The following is a 23,143-nucleotide window of genomic DNA, read 5'->3' as shown; positions in this document are numbered from 1 at the left end:
GTGACAATTGTGTAGTGGTAATGTATATTATTTATTATGACGACGCGATATTTATAATGCAGAATTAAAAGCTGCTTTCGATATGACTGGTGGTGGGCTGTCTCCGGCGGGACATAGATCTATATAGGGGGTACCCGGGGTACGAGTTAACGAACAGTGTTCGTGTCCTTCCACAACCCCCTGTTACCTGTGTTTCTGTCGGGGTAGCCTAATTCATCCGTTAGAATCGCAGAGTTAGCGGAGCTCATGATATCTCGCGACGTATGCTGCATGAACGGTGCAAGACTTGCGCCGTTTGTTTCGGCATCCAGTTGCGAGTGCTTGCCCATCGAAAACATGATTAGTGATTGTGGATTTTATTGATATTACTGATTATCCATCATATTCAGTATTAATGTTATCCATTATTTATTTATTGACATCCTTCAGTCTCCAAAACGAGGTGTGGAGGTAAGTTAACTTTGAGCCTTGTTTTGGCGACTGCTTAATCGATGGGCAAGTAGGTATTTGTTTTTTAGCAGTGTTGAACATTGAAACAATTATAAAATGTTTATTTTTATCTTATATAACCAATAACGTACAATATGAATGACATATGCTATAGTGACGTAACATATATAGTGCAAAGAATTAGTAACTTGCGAGATGTGATTTAGTGATAATCGACGTTAACATTTTGCAGTTTACAGTTGCACAATGTTGGCGTCGATTGTTACTAACATTTATCTGAATCTAATACAAGTACATGTCACATATAAATTGGGTAGCTGAATGAAACTCGTGCCTCAAAATTTTCCGTTATTAGCATTGCAGTGTCCACGCCCTATACTGCGTTAACGACCGAAATTTTCCCAATATGCAATTATTATTTTGCTTCTAAAATTCTCTGATAATTAATAATATATCGTGACATGTAATTGTAAGATAACAAACCTCGCGCGTGCGGCGCTTACATCTACACCTGAGAATCTCTCAGCAATGTGTGGCTGTCTGCGCGGCGGGCTGTGTATTGTGTCTATAGCTGAATTTAAATTTAGATTTATTTGTGAATGTATAATAATATTAAATATATATTGATTGTTTTGTGGTAAATAAAAATTTTGTTTTACTAAAATTTTGTTTTACTAAAGATAAAAAAGGTAACAATAGGTAATAAATAGATAACAATACTATACCGATATATAATATAAGAAGCATAGTTCAGAAAGATCAAACCGGGATGTTCCTTCTGTTAGGAACCCCACAATGTTACTGATAGAGAAGGTGTGATGGAAGGTATCCTCTCTGATGGTATAGTTATCAAAGTAGTATTTCCTGTGTATGGAGAATGCTGGACAGCTTGTGAGATAGTGTGCTGTAGTTTCCTTGTCTTCATCACACTTTTTGCATATGCTGTTGGGTTCGTTGCCAATCTTGTTTTGGAAATATCTGAGATAACTGAAGTTTATTCCAGAAACAGAGTACCATAAACTGAATGACTCCTTTTTCAAGTCTCATATGAGCTACTGTATCAGTAGCTGGGGTGGTGTCACACCTTTTAGACTGTCTAAACAGTTCTCCATCCAAAAAAGATGAGTACGCCTTCTATTTGGAAGCAAACCAAGCATTGACCGGGCAGAGTACTATGAAACATGTGCACGTGCAAGACCATACAGTGAACACATCGCAAAAAGGAGCTTTGCTTTGGAAAACACTAAGCCAATATTCAATACCGAGAAAATCATGTCAATCCACAACCTCTACATCCAACATATATCCACTGAACTGTTTAAAATCTTGAAACTGCATCAACCCATCTCTCTGAAAAGTTTATTCCAAACAAGTTCCAGAACATGTAGCCAAACTATGCGGGTCCCCCGACACAAACTTGACATTTCTAAACACAATTTTTTCGTCAAAGGTACGACTATATGGAACAGTTTGGTTGATAAAATATTCGACAAATGCACTCCTAATGAAAACAATGTCATGGTCCCTGGCTCTAGTAAATTTTCAGACCTTTCCTTCCCCATCTCAATTATCAAGAGCCGTATCAAAAAGCTGTTACTGGAAACCCAGCAATTGACAACACCTGGGCGTGAAATTGAGTGGCTCCCCCTAAATAGCTGGGGCATTGAACCAGCTTAGTTGATCAGCATCCCATCCCTTGCATACAATTAATTACAAAAGCGCTAATTATACCTGTTTCAAAAGCATCCTGTCTGGAAGTTCCCTGACTGCCGTGTGAATCTTTGGATCTATTTTTGGATCTATTTTTATATTGATATGATTTTTATATACCTATATATTCATCGCATAATTTCCATGTCCGCCTGAACAAACCTGGCACCATCAAATCTTACCTCTAGAAACCCCAGAACTCATCAAGCCTAGTCTGAATTCAAAACTAGTTGACCAGCTACGTAGTTTCCTGGACAACTGGAACCTTTTGGGCCATGCACAAGCCAATAGCATGTATGGTCCTGCAGTGGGGTCTCCTTGTCCTTGGATCTGTGTTTTGATCCGTCTTTTCTTAAAATTTTCCATTTGTGTCACTTAGACTCACCTATTAAATGTTAATCGACACCACTGGTCCTAGTTAGATTTAGCCATGGCACGACTACTCAAACGTAACAGTTAAATAGGTGTGACATACTATTATATTCTTATAATTATATCATATGAATTGATTGCACTGCTAATAAATAAAATACTTTGTTTTACTAAATACTTTGTTTTACTAACTACATCCTGTGAATAGATGTGTAAGAATTCTGGTGTTGTCTCAATTTGTCGTTTAACGTCAAGGTGTCTGTCAAAGAAACTAATAATGTTGGAATGGTGAAAATCAGTGGAGGATCTGAAGAGTAAAATACGATTATAGTGAAGTCGAGAAAAGTAACTGTCTAAAATATTAGAGAGAGAGGAGTGAGTGTAAGGAGCAAAAGGTGGGGGTCCAATGGGAGGAGGGTCGGATCCTTTGATTGCCAGTGAATCTGCGAGATCATTGCCTTGTATTCCACTATGCGCCGTTACCCAGTGGAGGGTGACGGTGAGGGTCCTGCTAAGTGCGTTCAGAGCTCCTAGAGTGTCTATGATGAGGTGGGATCGGGTGATAGTGCCCGATAAGGCATGAAGAACTGCTTTGCTGTCGATGCAGATGTGGAGCTCAGTAGCTGCGTAGTTGGTCTTGGAGAGGTGAATGCAGAGGTGGAGTAAAGCTAGTAACTCTGCTTGGAAAATGGTAGTGGTGTTTCCAAGTTGGTGGAAATGTTCTGAAATAGTCGATGAGTTTAGATAGAGGACGAACCCCGCTCCTGCGAGATTGTTCTTCACCGAGCCGTCAGTGTAGCCAACTAGTGTGTCTGATTTATGGAGGAGAGGGATCTGAACTAGGGCTACCGAGCGTTCGAGTATATCCGTTTTGAAGGATTGTGACAGGTTGAGTGAGGCTGGTGCTATGTCTAAAAGGGAAAGAGGTGGAAGTATCTTCTTGAGCTGATCGGAGAGAAGGATAGAGTGAGATGTCAGCTTTCCGTCTCTAAGTCCGTTTGAGGCGGACGAAGTGATGTTAAGCCTGAGGAAAGTTTTGAGAGAAATGGAGTGGATCCTGAGGTCAAGAAGGGGGAGTTGGGTGAGAACCTCTAAGTAGCAGGTCGGTGAGGAGGAGATGGCTCCTGTGATCAGGAGTAGAGCTGTTCTTTGTACATGGTTGAGCATGTTAGTAGCCCATTTTCTGGAGTCCAGTATATGACTCCAAACCACTGATCAATGTGAGAGAGCTGGGATAATGATTTGTTCGTAGATCCAAAGTGTGTAAGACGGTTAAAGTCCCCATTTTTTGCTACAAGCGGATCTGATGGTGTGCAGGTTTCTGATAGCTTTATTGCAAGTGGCATCTATGTGGGGTCTCCTCATTTACAAGGTGAATGTTTATGCCTCTGAGAGACAGGGGTTTATCAAGCGTCCATAATAGTTTTCTGGTAAACATGATAGCCTGGGTCTTGAGAGAGCTAAGTTTAACACCGATGGTCGTGCACCATTTATCAATGATTATGAGGTATCTTTGACGAATGGCTCTAATGGTGGGAATGTCTATTCCTCCTACTGTAATGGAAAGGTCGTCTGCAAAAGCTTGAATGAATGATGTGTCTAAGTTGTGGTTAGAGAGGAGGTCGTTAAGAGTAAGGTTCCAGAGGAACGGTGATATTACTCCTCCTTGAGGGCAGCCTCTGCTGATAATTCTAGAAATAGAAATACCGGTGAGAGTGATAACTCTATGGGAAACCATATAATAAATCCAGTTGCATAAGGTGGTGGGAATTCCCGAGTTGTTGAGGTTATGGTAGATGGCATCATAGGAGATATTGTCGGAGGCTCCTTCTATGTCCAAGAAGAGTCCTAGGGACATCACATAATAACTCTCTCATATAAGTCCATGGTTCATACAAACCTAAGTTCATATGTGCATGTTCAACAGTGTAGAACCCTTCTAATATTGTTTCAAGCAGTATGTTTCATCGAGATAAGAAATGTCTTTCTTACCTGGGTGATCTTATCTTTGATCCACCTTTTCCAAAGGGAGGTTTTTCGCTTCTCTGTGTTCTTAGGGGTCGTTCACATATTACATAATCAGCTGAGGGGGGAGGGGGTTCTGAATGATTACGCTAGTGCAATGTTGACACAATAGCTATGTGTAAAACTGATGGGGGGGATAAAAATGTTCCAAAAAATGATTACGTAATATGTGAACGACCCCTTATTTGCAGATCTGACACCAAGTCTTTTGCATACTAAATGTGCTCCTGCAAGCAGTAGAGTGTTGGTTTGATTGAAGAAGTAAGAATATCAGATACAGAAACAGGAGTTGATAAGGACTTTTTCCTCCATAAGTTTCACATGCCTAAGGGGCTTGACTCCTAACGCTGAATGGTCTGCAAGAAATGCGTTCAGCCGTTCAATGATTGCCTTCTTGTCTATATAAAGTAATGTTGTGATGGGGGTGAGTTCTTCATTGGTGACAGTTGGGATACATATATTGACATCCTTCGGAAGGACACGGGTTTGACGACAGCAAGGAGATTAACAAACTCATGCTGGATAGACAGATTTGGAAAAAAACTATCTCTGTTCGGACGTTGAAGACGCCCTAAGTCGAGTGGGATACTTGCATCCCTCAGCTTCCTGATTGCTCACGACGAGCATGGTTATCACTTACAGAAAGATTACCTGAGCTCTAAGATATAAGCAATCATGTGGGCCTCAGTAAAAAGGTTGAACTAAATATTAATCCAGGGCCGCTGGGCCGTGTTATAGGTCACAAATCATATATTGAACGATCTAATTACAATTATTTTCAAACATCATGTGAACGTGAACAAATTATAAGTTGATTTCATTTCTCACATTAGGCTGCCCCTAGCCATGTAAGTAAATAATAAATACGCTAATGATATACTTGTTAATGATTGGCTATAGTTATACGTTAGAAAAATTATAATATTACTGCTGGAGAGGGGGTTCTTCAGATATATAATCCTAACGAGAGGTTGTTAATTATTGGCACAACACTATGCACGTGCGATTGGAGCCCAGTGATCACATGTGTCATGGGAAATCAATGTTATTATACAGGGATCTGGGAGGGGTCAGTACACGTTGGGGCAATTATTGCTCAGTCACTGCGAGATTTAAATAATACAATCTTTCAAGCATGGCTTGCTATTATCAGTCCCTAGAAAGCCCATGGTCATTAGGCTGTATCAAAAAACACAAACATGGTCCAATAATTGATTCACCTTCCAAAAAGTTGCATTAGGTCATTGTGAGTTTGGAAAAAAAATTTTAGAGTTCAACTCCAACCTTATACGGTGGTATTTTTCGTTTCCATGGTAACCATTCTGTCGCGGTCGCGTTTACTGAATTAAATTCATATCTGGAGAACCATACCACTTAGAGAACTGTATAATAGCTTAAAAGAACCGGAATGGCCAAGTTTATATTCAATTTATCAATCAACTATATGCCTAAAACCTTTATTTTTTGAGTTAAAGGCAAAAAGTTGGTTTTGACTGCGTTGCTATGGCGATCGCGTTGAATTTTTGCATTTTATCCCATTATTTTTTACAAAAAAGTAAGCAATAAACAAAGTTGTAACAAAAAGGCAATATCATTTAATGAATAGATATGTAGGGAGGGGTGGTACTGGATTCAGGGCCTCGATCTAGTACCTCCCCTCCCTCCAGCCTCCCTAACACCCTTCAATACAGTACCATCTCTCCCTCCAGCCTCCCTAACACCCCAAAATCCTGTACAACTGTACCACCCCTCTCTCCAGCCTCCCTAACACCCCAAAATCCTGTACCACCCCTCCCTCCAGCCTCCTTAACACCCCACAATCCTGTACCACCCCTCCCTCCAGCCTCCCTAACACCCCACAATCCATTACCACCTCTCCCTGGCCCTCCAGCCTCCATAACACCCCACAATCGAGTACCACCCCTCCCTCTAGCCTCTTTAACACCCCAAAAATCGAAATCCTGTACCACCTCTCCCTCTAGTCTCCCTAACACCCCAAAATCCTGTACCACCCCTCCCTCCAGCCTCCCTAACACCCCACAATCCATTACCACCTCTCCCTGGCCCTCCAGCCTCCATAACACCCCACAATCGAGTACCACCCCTCCCTCTAGCCTCTTTAACACCCCAAAAATCGAAATCCTGTACCACCTCTCCCTCTAGTCTCCCTGACACCCCAAAATCCTGTACCACCCCTCCCTCCAGCCTTCCTAACACCCCACAATCCATTACCACCTCTCCCTGGCCCTCAAGCCTCCATAACACCCCACAATTGAGTACCACCCCTCCCTCTAGCCTCTTTAACACCCCAAAAATCGAAATCCTGTACCACCTCTCCCTCTAGTCTCCTTAACACCCCACAATCCAGTACTACCCCTCCCTCCAGCCTCCCTAACATCCCAAAATCGAGTACCACCCCTCCCTCTAGCTCTCTAGCCTCTTTAACACCCCAAAAATCAAAATCCTGTACCACCTCTCCTTCTAGTCTCCCTAACACCCCACAATCCAGTACTACCCCTCCCTCCAGCCTTCTTAACACCCCACAATCCTGTACTACCCCTCCCTCCAGCCTCCCTAACACCCCAAAATCGAGTACCACCTCTCCCTCTAGCCTCTTTAACACCCCAAAAATCAAAATCCTGTACCACCTCTCCCTCTAGTCTCCCTAACACCCCACAATCCAGTACCACCCCTCCCTCCAGTCTCCCTAACACCCCTCCCTGGCCCTCCAGCCTCCATAACACCCCACAATCGAGTACCACCCCTCCCTCTAGCCTCTTTAACACCCTAAAATCCAGTACTACCCCTCCCTCCAGTCTCCCTAACACCCCACAATCCAGTACCACCCCTCCCTGGCCCTTCAGCCTCCCTAACACCCCAAAATCGAGTACCACCTCTCCCTCTAGCCTCTTTAACACCCCAAAAATCAAAATCCTGTACCACCTCTCCCTCTAGTCTCCTTAACACCCCACAATCCAGTACCACCCCTCCCTCCAGTCTCCCTAACACCCCTCCCTGGCCCTCCAGCCTCCATAACACCCCACAATCGAGTACCACCCCTCCCTCTAGCCTCTTTAACACCCCAAAAATCGAAATCCTGTACCACCTCTCCCTCTAGTCTCCCTAACACCCCACAATCCAGTACCACCCCTCCCTGGCCCTTCAGCCTCCATAACACCCCACAATCCAGTACCACCCATCCCTCTAGCCTCTTTAACACCCCAAAAATTAAAATCCTGTACCACCTCCCCCTATAGTCTCCTTAACACCCCATAATCCAGTACTACCCCTCCCTCCAGTCTCCCTAACACCCCACAATCCAGTACCACCCCTCCCTGGCCCTCCAGCCTCCATAACACCCCATAGTCGAGTACCACCCCTCCCTCTAGCCTCTTAAACACCCCAAAAATCAAAATCCAGTACCACCCCTCCCTCTAGCCTCCTTAACACCCCACAATCCAGTACTACCCCTCCTTCCAGCCTCCCTAACACCCCACGATCCAATGCCACCCCTCCCTGGCTCTCTAGCCTCCCTAAAACCCCACAATCCAGTACTACCCCTCCCTGGCTCTCTAGCCTCCCTAACACCCACAATCCAGTACTACCCCTCCCTGGCTCTCTAGCCTCCCTAACACCCCACAATCCAGTACTACCCCTCCCTGGCTCTCTAGCCTCCCTAACACCCCACAATCAAGTTCTACCCCTCCCTGGCTCTCTAGCCTCCCTAACACCCCACAATCCAGTATTTGTGGATTGTGGGGTGTTAGGGAGGCTGGAGGGAGGGGTGGTACTGGATTGAGGCCCTGAATGCAGTACCACCCCTCCCTACATATCTATTCATTAAATGATATTGCCTTTTTGTTACAACATTGTTTATTGCTTACTTTTTTGTAAAAAATAATGGAATAAAATGCAAAAATTCAACGCGATCGACATAGCAACGCAGTCAAAACCAACTTTTTGCCTTTAACTCAAAAAATAAAGGTTCTAGGCATATAGTTGATTGATAAGTTGAATATAAACTTGGCCATTCCGGTTCTTTTAAGCTATTATACAGTTCTCTAAGTGGTATGGTTCTCTAGATATGAATTTAATTCAGTAAACGCGACCGCGACAGAATGGTTACCATGGAAACGAAAAATACCACCGTATAAGGTTGGAGTTGAACTCTAAAAATTTTTTTCCAAACTCACAATGACCTAATGCAACTTTTTGGAAGGTGAATCAATTATTGGACCATGTTTGTGTTTTTTGATACAGCCTAATGGTCATAGGCAGGATTTAAATAGTGCTTTTTGTTCTTTTCCGTTTTTAACGTCCTTTTTTATTTTAATTTCTTAATTTTTTCCTCCTATTAACATAAACTTACGACATCTTCATAATCAACAAACATCAGCTGAATTTTAAATATACCTAGTATAGTGTTATAATTCACTCTCCAGCCCAGCCCATAAGTCTTTCAATTTGATTCATTACGTAGAATTACTATTTTTAGTTGCTTTTCAAATTAATTTTTTGTTTCAAAAATAGTTTCATCAATACGAATTTTCTCCTAATACAACAAACACCATAGTAGCTCCTGAAGTTATGGCACCGAACTATGATGATCTGAGATTAGCTAAAGAATACAATGAGTAAGTATTTAATGTAGTGAAATGTAAAAACTGTTCAAAAGAACTCAACTCTATAATTTATAAGAAAGGTTGTGTTTCGGTAGTCATTGAAATAAAAGATCGCCTTTCGGCCTTGCATTGACCTGCCGCCTGGTCATGCTGACCCCAGGGGCTTGGGTAACAACCTCCCTATACTCGTGGTTAGTGGTTAGTGGTTACGTGTTAAATTAGAAGGAACACATTTCGGACAATCTTTGTATCAGTAAGATCAGGTACTGCCCGTACTGGTTCAGTTTACTTTTGGTAGGGTCGTGGTGGGTGGCCCATCTTTGCCACTTAATAATTTAAAGGTACTGAGTCGAATCACATGGTAATAACCTGGCAGCTTTCGATGTCAATATATAGTCCAGAACGACAATGGGTCGACTTACGCATAATTGATAAACATGAACCAATTACAGCGAACAGTTGTTTGCTAGCCTACCTCTTAGTACATAACGGAACGGAAGATACGATGACTCACATCGTAATGTGAAGAAACTTTTAGATGTTATTTGATTGTATTGGTTCACTCTTGAAAGCTTATGGTACTACTCAAAATCTTCCTTCGAAGCAAAACGAAATAATGCGCAGCACGAAGAAGCAACAACTCCTCCAACTATTGCTTCATTGGCGATACATAATTAAATTGTCTTTCCCTCAATAATTTTCATAACATTCCATATCTCTAATGTCAATCTCTAATGCAGTTCACCTCAATTTTGGGGCCCGGAGACAAGTTATAGCTCCGATTACAAATGGAAGATGAACACAGATTTCTTGAAGAGTTCAGTGGCCCGACGACTCCCCAACGGTCACAACCCGCATCCACGCGATGCAGGAACCATTTCCTGGTTCACAAATAACGTAAGTGATCTGAGCGGTTAGGCAAGAGAGTACATTACTCCACCCTCATTTGTATGCAGTATTCCGAGATGACTGCTATCACTTATTACGAAAATTATGAAGTTGGTTATGTCACATCATAACATATCAATAACATCATGTTTGATTGCTTTCACGTTATAATAGGTTTTGCGCCCACATTTTGGAGATTTTACGTTGTAATATACTGGATTTACACAAATTTTAGAGGCTAAAAAAATTCAGGATTCGAGTTGCCATGGCAACGCTAATATGTCATAAGGTTATTGAGGTATTTTGAATCATATTAACACTTCGTCATGCCTTCATTTGATACATATCATGCAGCGTAGTTGATTAGTTTGAGTGGTTGTTGCCTAATAAAGCACGGTCTTATTTAATCATATATCCAACATATCCCGGATGAATTGATCTCCTTACCAATCCCATTATGAAGGTGTAATAGGAGCTAAGAATGAACCTGAATAGGCCGCTGTAATATGATCCGAATTAAACAGTAATGTGTTTTGTAACCATAACACTCGCAACATAACATCAGTGTTATAGCAGAATAACAGTGCCCACAGTACTAAATCAAGAGGTGTTCCCGAAATAGAACCAGCAGCATGTCATTTTTATCTGACTTGATCAATTTGCACTACATAGTAGTGTAGGAAGCTTTTCACAGATTACTTATAATCAGTAGGTGTAATCATGGACACCGGATAGACTTTTTTATCTTAAATAAAGTCATGTTTTACAAATTGCTCCCCTACAGAGAGTGTGTAATATGAGCACGTACGACCGGCCACTGACAGGTTACGCGCACGCGCCACGCTCCAGACGTGAGATGCTGACCACTTCCTCTCTCTGTTACCAGCCCCCTCCAGCGGAGAGTTACAGAGCTAGAACTGCTGGAGCTGCTGCTGATAGGAAGGCTTTACTGTCTTCAAATGGAGTCAGTGAGTATTACATGGAGTTACTATAAACAACGCTCTAATCGTTACAGAGTTTGAAATTTCCAGTGATATCTTTCTGCAATCTGGAGATAAAATATTAGTCTACTCCTGCCCTCTCCTCAAACTTGTTTTTCAGAGTGTGCATTGTCGACCTACTCTCAATCCAGAAGAGCTTTTAGTGCTGATCAGAGTTACAGTATAAAGGTAACATTCTGAAAGTCTTGTGAACTCATTACATTTTACAACCCTTCTTTGTATCATAACAAGCAACTTTATCTGTTAAACCGTTAGGCGTTAACTGGTAAACGTTTGGGTTAAATTCCCTAACTCCCTGCTAGAATGTAGTTACCATGATAGCTGCCAGCTGGTGCCTAAAATCAGCAGAATTTAATAGAACGTCGACATTCCTTGAATTCTGATAATTATTCCAATTAATCGGATGATGATTCCAATTAGTCGGATCAGATTGCTTAGCAGTGGAAAACAGAAGGGGTTTAAAATTGTCCTAACTCGTACTAAGTGAGGGACATCAAACAGTATTTTTTGGGCAAGCACACATTCGTGGATACTAGCTATATTACCACAACCTTGGTTTTGAGGTTTGTCTATATAGTATAACGTATAAAACTATTATCACGTGCAGAAGGGAAAGAAGATAGATATGCAGGTTGACAAGGAAAAGAGAGAAAAGTTACTGCAAAGAGCAGCTCGACAAGCTTACAAACCGAAGGTACGTGACTTTACACTTTGAACGTGAATAACAAGATAAACATAGACTGTAAAAAAACTCGCTTTAACATAAGTAAAACTTTTAATGTTCACATTAGAAATGAAAGAAAAATTTTCTTTAAATAATTTTAGAAAGTAACAAGAAATGGTAAACATTAAATATCCTCGTCTGCTCAGAATGGAAATGAACCGAACCGGTTGGATTCTGAGAGGCTTTAAATCCAAACTTAGATGCAAATCATATCATTTTACCAAATTTTGCATCTAAGTTTGGATTTAAAGCCTCAAATAATCTTGACAAGATCTAAAGTTAACATAGTAATATGAAAGGTAATTCCTATGATCGGTTTACCCACAATGAATCATTCGTTCACATTTCAGTTTCTTACTTAGTTTCCCCCTCAGTTTCCTCCTTATTTTCCTCCTCAGTTCCCTCCTTAGTTTCCTCCTTAGTTTCTCCCTCCGTTTCTTCCTCCGTTTCCTCTTCAGTTCTCCCCTCAGTTTCCTCCTTAGTTTCCTCCTCAGTTTTTTCCTTAGTTTCCTCCTCAGTTTCTTCCTCAGTTTCCTCCTCAGTTTCCTCCTCTTCCTCTTCAGGGTTCGTGTTCATGTACAATGTACATCACCTTGTCAGGACATTCCTCTTCATCTGCAGCTGATTTGGACTCTTCCCTTCGTCTAATAACAAGGCCTCTGAATGTAACATTTTTATGAAATTGTCTGTAAAGTGTGACTATAGAAATACACAATAAAGTCACTTATTATGTAACAGTTAACACTTACAATTTTTGCATATTCTGTATTAAAATGACCAGGATTTATCCAACCTTATGTATAATTGTTATGTATTCACACTTACAAATTATACAACTCCATATTATCATATATCCCTCCTACATTATCACCAGTTTCCTCCTCACTTTCCTCTTCACTTTCCTCCTCACTTTCCTCCTCTTCAGGGTTCACGTTCATGTACATCACCTTGTTAGAACATGCCTCTTTATCTACAGCTACCGTGGACTCTTCCTCACTTTCCTCCTCAGTTTCCTCCTCACTTTCCTCTTCACTTTCCTCCTCACTTTCCTCCTCTTCAGGGTTCACGTTCATGTACATCACCTTGTTAGAACATTCCTCTTTATCTACAGCTACCGTGGACTCTTCCTCACTTTCCTCCTCAGTTTCCTCCTCACTTTCCTCTTCACTTTCCTCCTCACTTTCCTCCTCTTCAGGGTTCACGTTCATGTACATCACCTTGTTAGAACATTCCTCTTTATCTACAGCTACCGTGGACTCTTCCTAACTTTCCTCCTCAGTTTCCTCCTCACTTTCCTCTTCACTTTCCTCCTCACTTTCCTCCTCTTCAGGGTTCACGTTCATGTACATCACCTTGTTAGAACATTCCTCTTTATCTACAGCTACCGTGGACTCTTCCTCACTTTCCTCCTCAGTTTCTTCCTCACTTTCCTCCTCACTTTCCTCCTCTTCAGGGTTCACGTTCATGTACATCACCTTGTTAGAACATTCCTCTTTATCTACAGCTACCGTGGACTCTTCCTCACTTTCCTCCTCAGTTTCTTCCTCACTTTCCTCCTCACTTTCCTCCTCACTTTCCTCCTCATTTCCTCCTCTTCCTCTTCAGGGTTCACGTTCATCGCCTTGTCAGGACATTCCTCTATGACTACAGCTACTTTGGACTCTTCCCCAATTTCCTCCTTATTTCCCTCCTTAGCTTCCCCGTCAGTTTCCTCCTCAGTTTCCTCCTTAGTTTCCTCCTTATGTTCCTCCTTATGTTCCTCCTTAGTTTCCTCCTCAGTTTCCTCCTTATGTTCCTCCTTAGTTTCCTCCTCAGTTTTCCTCTCAGTTTCCTCCGCTGCTCTTCGTTTAATAACAAGGCCTCTGAAAGTAACATTTTTATGAAATTGTCTGTACAGTGTGACTATAGAAATACACAATAAAGTCACTTATTATGTAACAGTTAACACTTACAATTTTTGCATATTATGTATTAAAATGTCGAAGATTTATCCAACCTTTCTATGTACAATTGTTATGTATTTACACTTACAAATTATACAACTCCATATTATCATATATCCCTCCTACATTATCACCAGTTTCCTCCTCACTTTCCTCTTCACTTTCCTCCTCACTTTCCTCCTCTTCAGGGTTCACGTTCATGTACATCACCTTGTTAGAACATTCCTCTTTATCTACAGCTACCGTGGACTCTTCCTCACTTTCCTCCTCAGTTTCCTCCTCACTTTCCTCTTCACTTTCCTCCTCACTTTCCTCCTCTTCAGGGTTCACGTTCATGTACATCACCTTGTTAGAACATTCCTCTTTATCTACAGCTACCGTGGACTCTTCCTCACTTTCCTCCTCAGTTTCCTCCTCACTTTCCTCTTCACTTTCCTCCTCACTTTCCTCCTCACTTTCCTCCTCTTCAGGGTTCACGTTCATGTACATCACCTTGTTAGAACATTCCTCTTTATCTACAGCTACCGTGGACTCTTCCTCACTTTCCTCCTCACTTTCCTCCTCACTTTCCTCTTCACTTTCCTCCTCACTTTCCTCCTCTTCAGGGTTCACGTTCATGTACATCACCTTGTTAGAACATTCCTCTTTATCTACAGCTACCGTGGACTCTTCCTCACTTTCCTCCTCAGTTTCTTCCTCACTTTCCTCCTCACTTTTCTCCGCACTTTCCTCCTCTTCAGGGTTCACGTTCATGTACATCACCTTGTTAGAACATTCCTCTTTATCTACAGCTACCGTGGACTCTTCCTCACTTTCCTCCTCAGTTTCTTCCTCACTTTCCTCCTCACTTTCCTCCTCACTTTCCTCCTCTTCCTCTTCAGGGTTCACGTTCATCGCCTTGTCAGGACATTCCTCTTTGACTACAGCTACTTTGGACTCTTCCCCAATTTCCTCCTTATTTCCCTCCTTAGCTTCCCCGTCAGTTTCCTCCTCAGTTTCCTCCTTACTTTCCTCCTTATGTTCCTCCTTATGTTCCTCCTTAGTTTCCTCCTCAGTTTCCTCCTTATGTTCCTCCTTAGTTTCCTCCTCAGTTTTCCTCTCAGTTTCCTCCGCTGCTCTTCGTTTAATAACAAGGCCTCTGAAAGTAACATTTTTATGAAATTGTCTGTACAGTGTGACTATAGAAATACACAATAAAGTCACTTATTATGTAACAGTTAACACTTACAATTTTTGCATATTATGTATTAAAATGTCGAAGATTTATTATTATTAATGTGTAGGGCAGGGGAAGAATTTGTAGTTAATGGACAGAAGCTAGTAGTTCCTATCAGATATAATTGTAAATCTAAAAATGTTATTTATGTGGCCCAATGTAAGCTTTGTAATCTTATAAAGGAAGAAGGTTATGAGATAGTTGTAGAAGACACTTATTTCGGGCAAACAATGCAAAACTTTCATAAACGTGTCAATGGACACAGAGCCTGTTTTAAAGTAGAGGATCGTAATAAATCAGCCCTTTCGATTCATGCCTATGAACATCACAGTGACATTTTTACTATTGACAACTATAAATTTGCCATTTTGAAAGAATGTAACCCCAGGGGATTAAATAGGGAGGAATTTAGGTATATTGAGAAGTATAGAACTAATTGCTTGGGTTTAAATAGATGCAAAGTTGAAAGATAAGGTTCTTAGTTTTTAATTCTTCTTTTTTGAAGCTTCATTTTTGAAGCTATATTTTTGTGTAGTTCATCTCCATTTACCTTGTGTATTTTATTTAGGTTATTTGATTCTCGATTGTTTGAGGCATTTTAGATCTTCGTATATATAGTATTAATAAAACTAACCAACTTAATTCCTTTGTAGCTAATGATGTAATTTAACGAAGTATACACTACATTTGCGTGTTTCACTGTCTAGCCCACCAACCATAAGAAGATTTATCCAACCTTTCTATGTACAATTGTTATGTATTTACACTTACAAATTATACAACTCCTTATTATCATATATCTCCTCTGCATTATTCTCAATATCATCCCTGTAGTCTGCTGTTCCAGCATTTTCCTCCTCCCTAGCTTCTCTCTCCCTAGCGTATTGTGGTTTCGGTCCCTGGTCACTTTCAATGTCTCTAGGCAGTCCACTCAATGCAACGGACCGCTTTGTTCTAATAGCTCGGACTATAGCTCGGACTATAAGAATTGTCAGCAGAACAATAGAGATCGTGACGATACAAACGAGCACTATTGTCACAGTCTCATAAGATCCTGAAAATTTAAGTTCCTTTATTTGAATTACAAATATTTTAACCTGATATTTTAACCTGATAACGGATATTAAATTTAAATTGTAATCATATTGTGGGCCCATTACAATACCTCAATGCCTGGCAAGTCACGGCTACAATATGTCTGGTTCCAACATCTTATTTTAGTACAGCGAGTTAACATTATAATATATATAGTGTTACAAAATTGCCGGGATTCCACTTACCCTCACTAAGTTTTAGCTTCTGCTGAGTGCTTCTAAGGGAGTTTGTCATAGAGCTCAGAGAGGACTTTGTCTCTTCAAGCTCCTGCTGAGTGCTACTCAGAGAGGACTTTGTCTCTTCAAGCTCCTGCAGAGTGCTTGTAAGGGAGTTTGTCATAGTTCTCAGAGAGGACTTTGTCTCCTTAAGCTCCTGCTGAGTGCTTGTAAGGGAGTTTGTCATAGTACTCAGAGAGGACTTTGTCGCTCGAAGCACCTGCCAGAGGGCCCAGTCACTGTCATGTAAATGGGTAGTTTGACCCGTTTGAGCAACCATGATTCAGAATATCACCAGTTGATGTACAGCCAGTCTCAATTTTACTGGTTAGAAAACGTACAAACGGAAATCAAAATAAACGTGATGTGTTTTATAACATCTATCCCTTTGACCGAGTTTGATAGCCAAAAAGTACTAAACCGTTGATTTGGGAGTATAATCCAGCGTCAATATGAAGTTAAATAGTCAATAAACACGTGATTGTGTCTAACAGCCTCAGAGTGGCTAAAAGAAGTATCGTGACTGAACAACTAGATCATATGATAAGCCTGACCAGTTCGGTCTGGTAACAATATTTAGTTGAGTAGACTCATTTAATGGTGTTATGGCTGGGGAATGATGTAAACTGAGGAAGAACATAGAGGTTATTACCACGAGCACCTCGCTATATGTGTAACTTCTTAGTAAGGTTCACAGGTAAAGTAAACCAGATTTTGGGCATTTTAGACCCCTTCCAAACGTAATAATATGTGAACGATACCTGACTCTATCCACTGCTAACATTTTGATATGTTTATCTGGCACTAAATGATCGCATCCCTGGCTGAACCGTTTCAAATTTGGTGATGTTACTGAATTATAAGACTCATGGTCATAATTACTATCGCATTGATATACTATATATATATATATATTAATTATATATAATATATAATATATATTGACACTTGTTACAACTTGTTACGGAATGACCTAACTCGAAATATACGTTGGTTTAACAATAATTTATTTAAACACACATCAAAAGGTTTATTATTCGTTAGTTCAAGTCTCTGCTTTTCATTGAGTTCAATGTTTAATCCATAAAACAACGTTCCACAGTTAATACATGTTAAAAATGTTTTATTTACTGTTTATATACTCCTCCTACACAGGAATTTCGTAAATCCCATTAAAATATGATTCCTTGTGGTACATCAGCGCTTCATAGTCGGAATAGATGCTTGTCTTCTGAAAATCACGTGATTTGTTTAGCCATGCTAGAAAGCACGACTACTGTATTGATACTTTCTATTGTGCCAGGAATTACTAGTTCACATAGCACTGTGCTAGCATGGACTAAACAATAGAAATTGTTTAAATTTTGGATTGAACAGTTAAAAGTTTACACTAAATTTCTTCGATTAATTCTTCAAGTAACTGTGAACGTCGGTTTTCCTCTGACCGAACATTTGTTAATAATGCATATGAAAACGTCTAGACAGGGAATCGATGGCCAGAATATTTCAAGGATGCATAATGCTATGTATAGACGAACGTAGGAATGACATTTGACAAGGGATTTTGAATAAACTTTATGCATGATATTTGGTGAAGGGTTTTAATATATTTTAGATTTGGGATGTAAATGCCACACACTTTTTTGAACTGTGGTAGCACACTGAATAGCGACGATCTTGATGTTAACGTTTTAACATTGCAGGTAGATCAAAGGGGTCTCACAAAAGAAGAGGTGCATCAGTTGAAAGTTGAGCGAATGGAATGTGAACGAGATGCCGAACAGTCAAGGTTTTTCATCATACCATTGTAATCTTTCTTTTGTTGTGTTTCTTCCCTAACATCATGAGCGTTGCAGCACAATTTGCTATGCTGAAAGAGACTCTGGATGATACCAGCTGAAAATAACTAGGAACTTATCAAAATACATTTAGGTACGGTTACTAAGTGATCGGGTAGTCCAGTAATACAAATAGGTCAAACATACTTAGATTCTCACAAAGGCCCTGTAATTGGTCATAGATTTAACAATACAATATAAACCATTAATAGCTGAACCTAAACATATCCATTTTATATAAAGGGGTTTGTTCAGGCTTTACGATCAAGAAGTAGGGTCAGTTCTTATTTCTTATAACTGAGTTCGTTATAACAGGTACAGAGCATCGTTAAAGAAGCAGATGGATAAGAGCAAATATGACTTCAGCCTAATTCCTTTCGTGCACCGAAATACTGGTTAGCTGTGTTTCCCACCTATTTAATCTATAATACGCAAAACAGCCTTCTCAAAGTTTTTATGGAACACGCATACTTTGTTTTTGTATGCCGTTCATAATTCAAACATCGAGTACATCCCAGGCCATGATATGCATGCTTAACTTCCGGCCGCCGCGCGCGCTGTTTCTCAAATTCATTTACTGATTTACTCAGTAGTCAGCGCTGTGCGATATAATAAATGCCTATCCCTAAACAAATAAATTTCAGAGGTTTGTCACCCTCAAGCAAGAAGGATGACTACAAGACGATTAGCTGCTACTGTCCCTGGGCTGGTCAAGTGAATAAGAACTGAAAGTTTTAATAAATCACTTGGAGAAGAGTTGGACCTGAGATTTATCACTGCACGTCAACCACCTGTTATCAGTTCAACTTGTAACTCAGTCCTAGAATTCAAAATATTGACTATTTAGTCCAAAGAAGGAACATCAGGAACAAATAACGAAACCTAACGGCAGTTGCTTTTGGTTGTGCAATCTTCTCTGACAATTGTAGGCATTAGCAGTTTCTTGATGTACTTGTTTATACACTACTGAATCGTCAGTTTCCGTTGTGTTATTCTATTATCCTTTATGTTTGCTAGAGTCGTAAATTATCTAATATTATATGTACAAAAATATGTAGTTGTAGATAATTATTGGATTTATTTTACAAAATATTCAATATTCATGTACAGACTAAATGAGAACTAAATGAGAACGACAGTTATTTAGGTGAATTAAAAATTCAAATAATATACTAAATTGAATACTGTAATGAGACCACTGATGACCATGTTTTAATGATTTATTCGTCCTTCTCAACGAGAGGGTAGTAAGCGTAATCAGCAATACCGCAATGCGAGGGGAGGGACCTAGCCATCCTGACGAACCCCTTCTCTCCCCAACTCTCACCCCAACTGCAAATATTTGTCATGTTAAATATTCTTCAGAGTTAAACTAAGTGATAGATGTTGAAGGTTGAAGCAGTAGAGCGCTTTAAATTTGATCGATTTATTCTTAGTTGACTGATCGGGTAACACTGCAACATAACACTATGCAGCATAACTGCAATAATCGTGGGCCATGGAGGAAAATTAGAGAAGTTGTAGTTGTACGTCAAAATCATGCAGAAGCCAAATCGAATTAAAGTAAATCTTTAATCCGAACACCCCTATTTCTCAGGAAATAAAAAGGGTACCTGTTTTTAACGATCCAGGCGTCAGTGCTGTATCCGACCAGAGTGACTGCATGATCGACTGCAGCAGGAGTTTCACAGTACTCGTCAAGGAAGATACCACTAGAGTAGAAGAAGAGCCCAATAGATTCCACAGCGACTGCTACCACATTCTTGGAGGAGGAAGCTGCAAGAGCTTGGTCGTCTCCTTTGGGAACCTGGAGGGACAAGGATGAGTCTCCAAACATAAAACTGCAAAATTAATAATGTCGTACATTGGAATAAGATGAGTCCTGATGAAGGAAGTACAATAATAAGGAACTGCAGGACTAGTTAAAGTTCATCCAAATATAAGAAACTAACCCTCTCCCAGTCAACAACTTTGTATCCAGCAAAGCCGTTAGGTTTATCGTTAATGTCAGGGTCGCAATGCATGTCAATTCCTAAGTAGGGCTCATCAGCAGCAGTAGCTAGATGACCGTGTTCCTTAACGTAGTTCCAACCGTCCATGTACCATCCACCTGAAATTAAATGAATATCTTTAGTCTCCACTTCCCACTTGGTCGATCTGAGCAAATCTAGGGGCGATTCAGTAAAACGTTAATAATAATATAGTAACAATACGCTCTTGTGAGTGCAACGATCGCATAAGATAAAATTTAAATTAAATTTAAACTTCCCATTTTAAATAGAATTTAATTTGAAGCTCCGGGAAATAAAGTGATACACATTTATTTTATATGTTATACTTATTGTTATTCAAATCAAATACAGGGCGTTTAAAAAATCAGGCCCTTGATGATGAACTAAGTAAAAGTGATGAGCTGCAACGTGAAAATTCAGTTAGTATATGGGACCGCGGTTTAAATTAAAGGTTATAACTGTTCAAGATATCTATTTTCACTTAATGCTAAATCATTCGTGATCAGAACAAACGCCGTCTTTGAAATAAGAATTAGTTTGAAAAATAGTTACGTAACGCACATGTTTCTTTTGTTCAAAGAACATCTGTCACCTCTGGGATAATGGACAAAGTAAAAATCATTAGCTACAACACGAAAATTTGGTGGGCATTCCTTCACTCACCGTTACAACCGTTCCTTTCCTCCTCATCCTCGTAGGCACAAGACAGGACTTCCTGTTGAGATAACTCTACAGCTGCTTTTCCTGACAGGATTGAGACGGCTCCCTCCAAGGGGTATACCTGGTGAAGAACTAGTTAACTTTTAGTGAAAATTCAAGGACAACCGTTATATTCGATAAGATAAGAATCTATATTTTTTTAAAGGATTAGATTCGGCATTTTAAAATAAATATGATGTTACTCACGACTCCGTAAGTCCAGCAAGAACCACAGTTTCCCTGGTCATCTACGCCGGTCACGTGTCCCTCGTCTCTGTGATCGTAGGCATCAGGAATAGCGTCTCTCAGGGCCAATGACCTCGCAGTCTGAGGATATTTGGAGCTTATATTTGGAGCTTCTTTAATTGTGAATTATGACGGCGAAATTTTGAAGATTAAATAAACCACTGGTATATTCTGAATCTATTATGTATCAAGCTTGATAATTTTACTTCAATCTCGGTTACTCAAATTTAGCTTCTACTACTATTACCAACTGCTAGTGTTGTCAAATTCGCTAATAGATGACAAAAAACATAATATTTACTCACGCTTGATCGTTTGTGTACTGATGTCATGTTAGCCAGTCCAGTGAACTGCTGTCTCTCTCTTAGAGTCTGAAAATAAGATTCACTGATGTCGTAAAATTATCATTAAAATATGCTAACTTGACTTAACTGCTCTTATTTAATACCAATATTGATAATGATTAGCAAGCACCTGCTTTTGCCCCGTTCTTTGTATCCTTCCACCCTTCAGTTGGAGTCAGTAAGTTGCCTGGATATAGTAGGATGAGATGATCTTCAAGATTCTGGATATTACGCACTTACTTTACGTCCTTCCTAGAAACCTGGTTCTTATGAGCTCTCTTAGATAGGGCCGGGGATGAACATTCCAATTAGAAATCTTAAAGAATGCTTGCATATGGAAATATGTCATTTGATAGATCACATCAACAATAAAAATGATGCGCCTATGGTGTGCTAATGTGATTGTCTCACGTTGCGACTTATTTATAAGTTTATAAGCTATTGTTCAATACATGTCAGGCAATAAACAGATCTTGATAAGGTGATCTAATAGATCCACCCAGCGAAGGTGGGCACCCTCTGAGTCTTCACCGAAACCTAAACCAAACTTTTATTAATGTTCCTGGAGACAGCTACGAAATGGTGTAGGGCTCGGTCAACACCGCGTCCACTCCCAGAGATATTCCTTTTGGCACGCCTTTCTTGTATTGATAATTATAGCATATAATCTTACCACGTCTTAGATCACCGATCACAAGTTTGATCAACTAACGTCCAAAAATAACTGACCGATAAATATTTAATTAATGAACCATATTCATGCATGTTTTTAATGCCAGAAGTAAGTGATAAGTTCCGTAATATCTAACGGAGGCACCAAACTTCAACATGTTTCAAATACCAGTTGTAAGTTGAGTAATGACATAATAATGACATAATCTCATAATCTGGCCAGACTCCACCAACATGGAATGCTAAAAATCATAGACATAAGAACGCCATTAATTTACTATTAATCTGACAAGTGTTGCAAGATCACAATATTCACAATATTTTTAAAATATCAATTGCAACTAAAACTTACCTTATCAGCAAAGTCGTTGACCTCCATTCTGAACGAAGATCGTTCTTTGTTGTGGTTCTTAACTGTCTGAATGTTCTTGGCAAAGATCTGGTATCTCTTCTTCACGTCAGCATTGCTCCTCAAGTTTCCTCGGCTTTTCCTGAATTTCTAAACGTATAGGTTAGCCTCCGCGAGATGCTTAATACGTAAAACTCACTGAACAGCATGCAATGTAAGTTTTGACACTTTCAAACCATGAGCTCATATCCTAACCGACTATTATGATCAAGGTTAACCACGAGAGACCTAAGAATTAACATGCTCTTAACCGTTTAGAAAAGGTCTCCTACCCTGACAAAGCTAGCGAACTCTTTCCTCACGTCGGTCTTCCTTATGTCTACATCAGGAACCTCATCCTCCTCGTCTAACCTGTGTCCAGCCACAATGGCCATCACCACTACTAAAACCACTGCAAACTTCATCTTTCAATCGTGAGAAATGATCCACGTAACCAGGGCGAGGCATGGTTTATACAGCTTTCAGAGTCAAGGTGTGATACTCCGCCGAGTGACACGTGGTTCAAAGGATTATCCCACGTGATCCGAGTTAGGACGATGTGAAACATTTTTACGCTACTCATATTGTTAAAGTGTTAAACCTGGACTTAAATTGAGCCGAAAAATACTCTCCAAATTCAATTAGAAGTTTGTTACGCTTTGTTGTCAAATCCTTAACAGGTA

General features: G+C 40.1%; 4 protein-coding genes across 4 annotated transcripts in view; 2 read left to right on the top strand and 2 right to left on the bottom strand.

Annotated features, from left to right (window-relative positions):
• LOC134825041 (uncharacterized) overlaps nt 1–23,143 on the top strand; it is an 852,482-nt gene that overhangs the window by 321,261 nt on the left and 508,078 nt on the right. The gene's annotated exons all lie outside the window — the stretch shown is intronic.
• Nucleotides 9,135–19,337, top strand: LOC134822595 (uncharacterized). The gene is made up of 8 exons (XM_063833725.1): nt 9,135–9,191; nt 9,920–10,076; nt 10,852–11,035; nt 11,169–11,236; nt 11,676–11,762; nt 17,965–18,050; nt 18,415–18,494; nt 18,744–19,337. Exons 1-8 carry the CDS (start codon nt 9,145–9,147, stop codon nt 18,815–18,817), a joined length of 783 nt encoding a protein of 260 aa, XP_063689795.1. The 5' UTR covers nt 9,135–9,144; the 3' UTR covers nt 18,818–19,337.
• LOC134823473 (glutamic acid-rich protein-like) lies at nt 13,055–16,448 on the bottom strand. The gene is made up of 5 exons (XM_063834947.1): nt 16,232–16,448; nt 15,723–16,005; nt 13,824–14,873; nt 13,366–13,654; nt 13,055–13,267 (listed from the first exon to the last, which is right to left on the bottom strand). Exons 1-5 carry the CDS (start codon nt 16,446–16,448, stop codon nt 13,055–13,057), a joined length of 2,052 nt encoding a protein of 683 aa, XP_063691017.1.
• Nucleotides 19,239–22,947, bottom strand: LOC134822586 (procathepsin L-like). The gene is made up of 8 exons (XM_063833716.1): nt 22,754–22,947; nt 22,425–22,571; nt 21,362–21,427; nt 21,018–21,137; nt 20,775–20,892; nt 20,052–20,209; nt 19,713–19,906; nt 19,239–19,431 (listed from the first exon to the last, which is right to left on the bottom strand). Exons 1-8 carry the CDS (start codon nt 22,883–22,885, stop codon nt 19,320–19,322), a joined length of 1,047 nt encoding a protein of 348 aa, XP_063689786.1. The 5' UTR covers nt 22,886–22,947; the 3' UTR covers nt 19,239–19,319.

Source organism: Bolinopsis microptera, chromosome 1 (assembly GCF_026151205.1).
Source record: "Bolinopsis microptera isolate Bmic1 chromosome 1, MBARI_Bmic_1.0, whole genome shotgun sequence".
NCBI lineage: Eukaryota > Metazoa > Ctenophora > Tentaculata > Lobata > Bolinopsidae > Bolinopsis > Bolinopsis microptera.
The sequence above is the reverse complement of the archived record's forward strand: the minus strand, read 5'-3'. Positions and strand labels throughout refer to the sequence as shown.

Excerpts from the sequence above, each read along its gene's own strand:
- LOC134822595 (XM_063833725.1), top strand. The coding sequence starts at position 9,145 with ATGGCACCGAACTATGATGATCTGAGATTAGCTAAAGAATACAATGA. Across the intron at positions 9,192-9,919 it reads TTAGCTAAAGAATACAATGA|TTCACCTCAATTTTGGGGCC; the intron begins GTAAGTATTTAA and ends TCTCTAATGCAG. Across the intron at positions 11,036-11,168 it reads ACTGTCTTCAAATGGAGTCA|AGTGTGCATTGTCGACCTAC; the intron begins GTGAGTATTACA and ends CTTGTTTTTCAG.
- LOC134822586 (XM_063833716.1), bottom strand. The coding sequence starts at position 22,885 with ATGAAGTTTGCAGTGGTTTTAGTAGTGGTGATGGCCATTGTGGCTGGA. Across the intron at positions 19,907-20,051 it reads AAGTTGTTGACTGGGAGAGG|GTTCCCAAAGGAGACGACCA; the intron begins GTTAGTTTCTTA and ends TTGTCCCTCCAG. Across the intron at positions 19,432-19,712 it reads GCCTGGATCGTTAAAAACAG|TTGGGGTGAGAGTTGGGGAG; the intron begins GTACCCTTTTTA and ends AAATATTTGCAG.
- LOC134823473 (XM_063834947.1), bottom strand. The coding sequence starts at position 16,448 with ATGACAAACTCCCTTACAAGCACTCAGCAGGAGCTTAAGGAGACAAAG. Across the intron at positions 14,874-15,722 it reads AATAAGGAGTTGTATAATTT|AGGCCTTGTTATTAAACGAA; the intron begins GTAAGTGTAAAT and ends TGTTACTTTCAG. Across the intron at positions 13,268-13,365 it reads AGGAGGAAATGAGGAGGAAA|GTGATGTACATGAACGTGAA; the intron begins GTGAGGAGGAAA and ends TGTTCTAACAAG.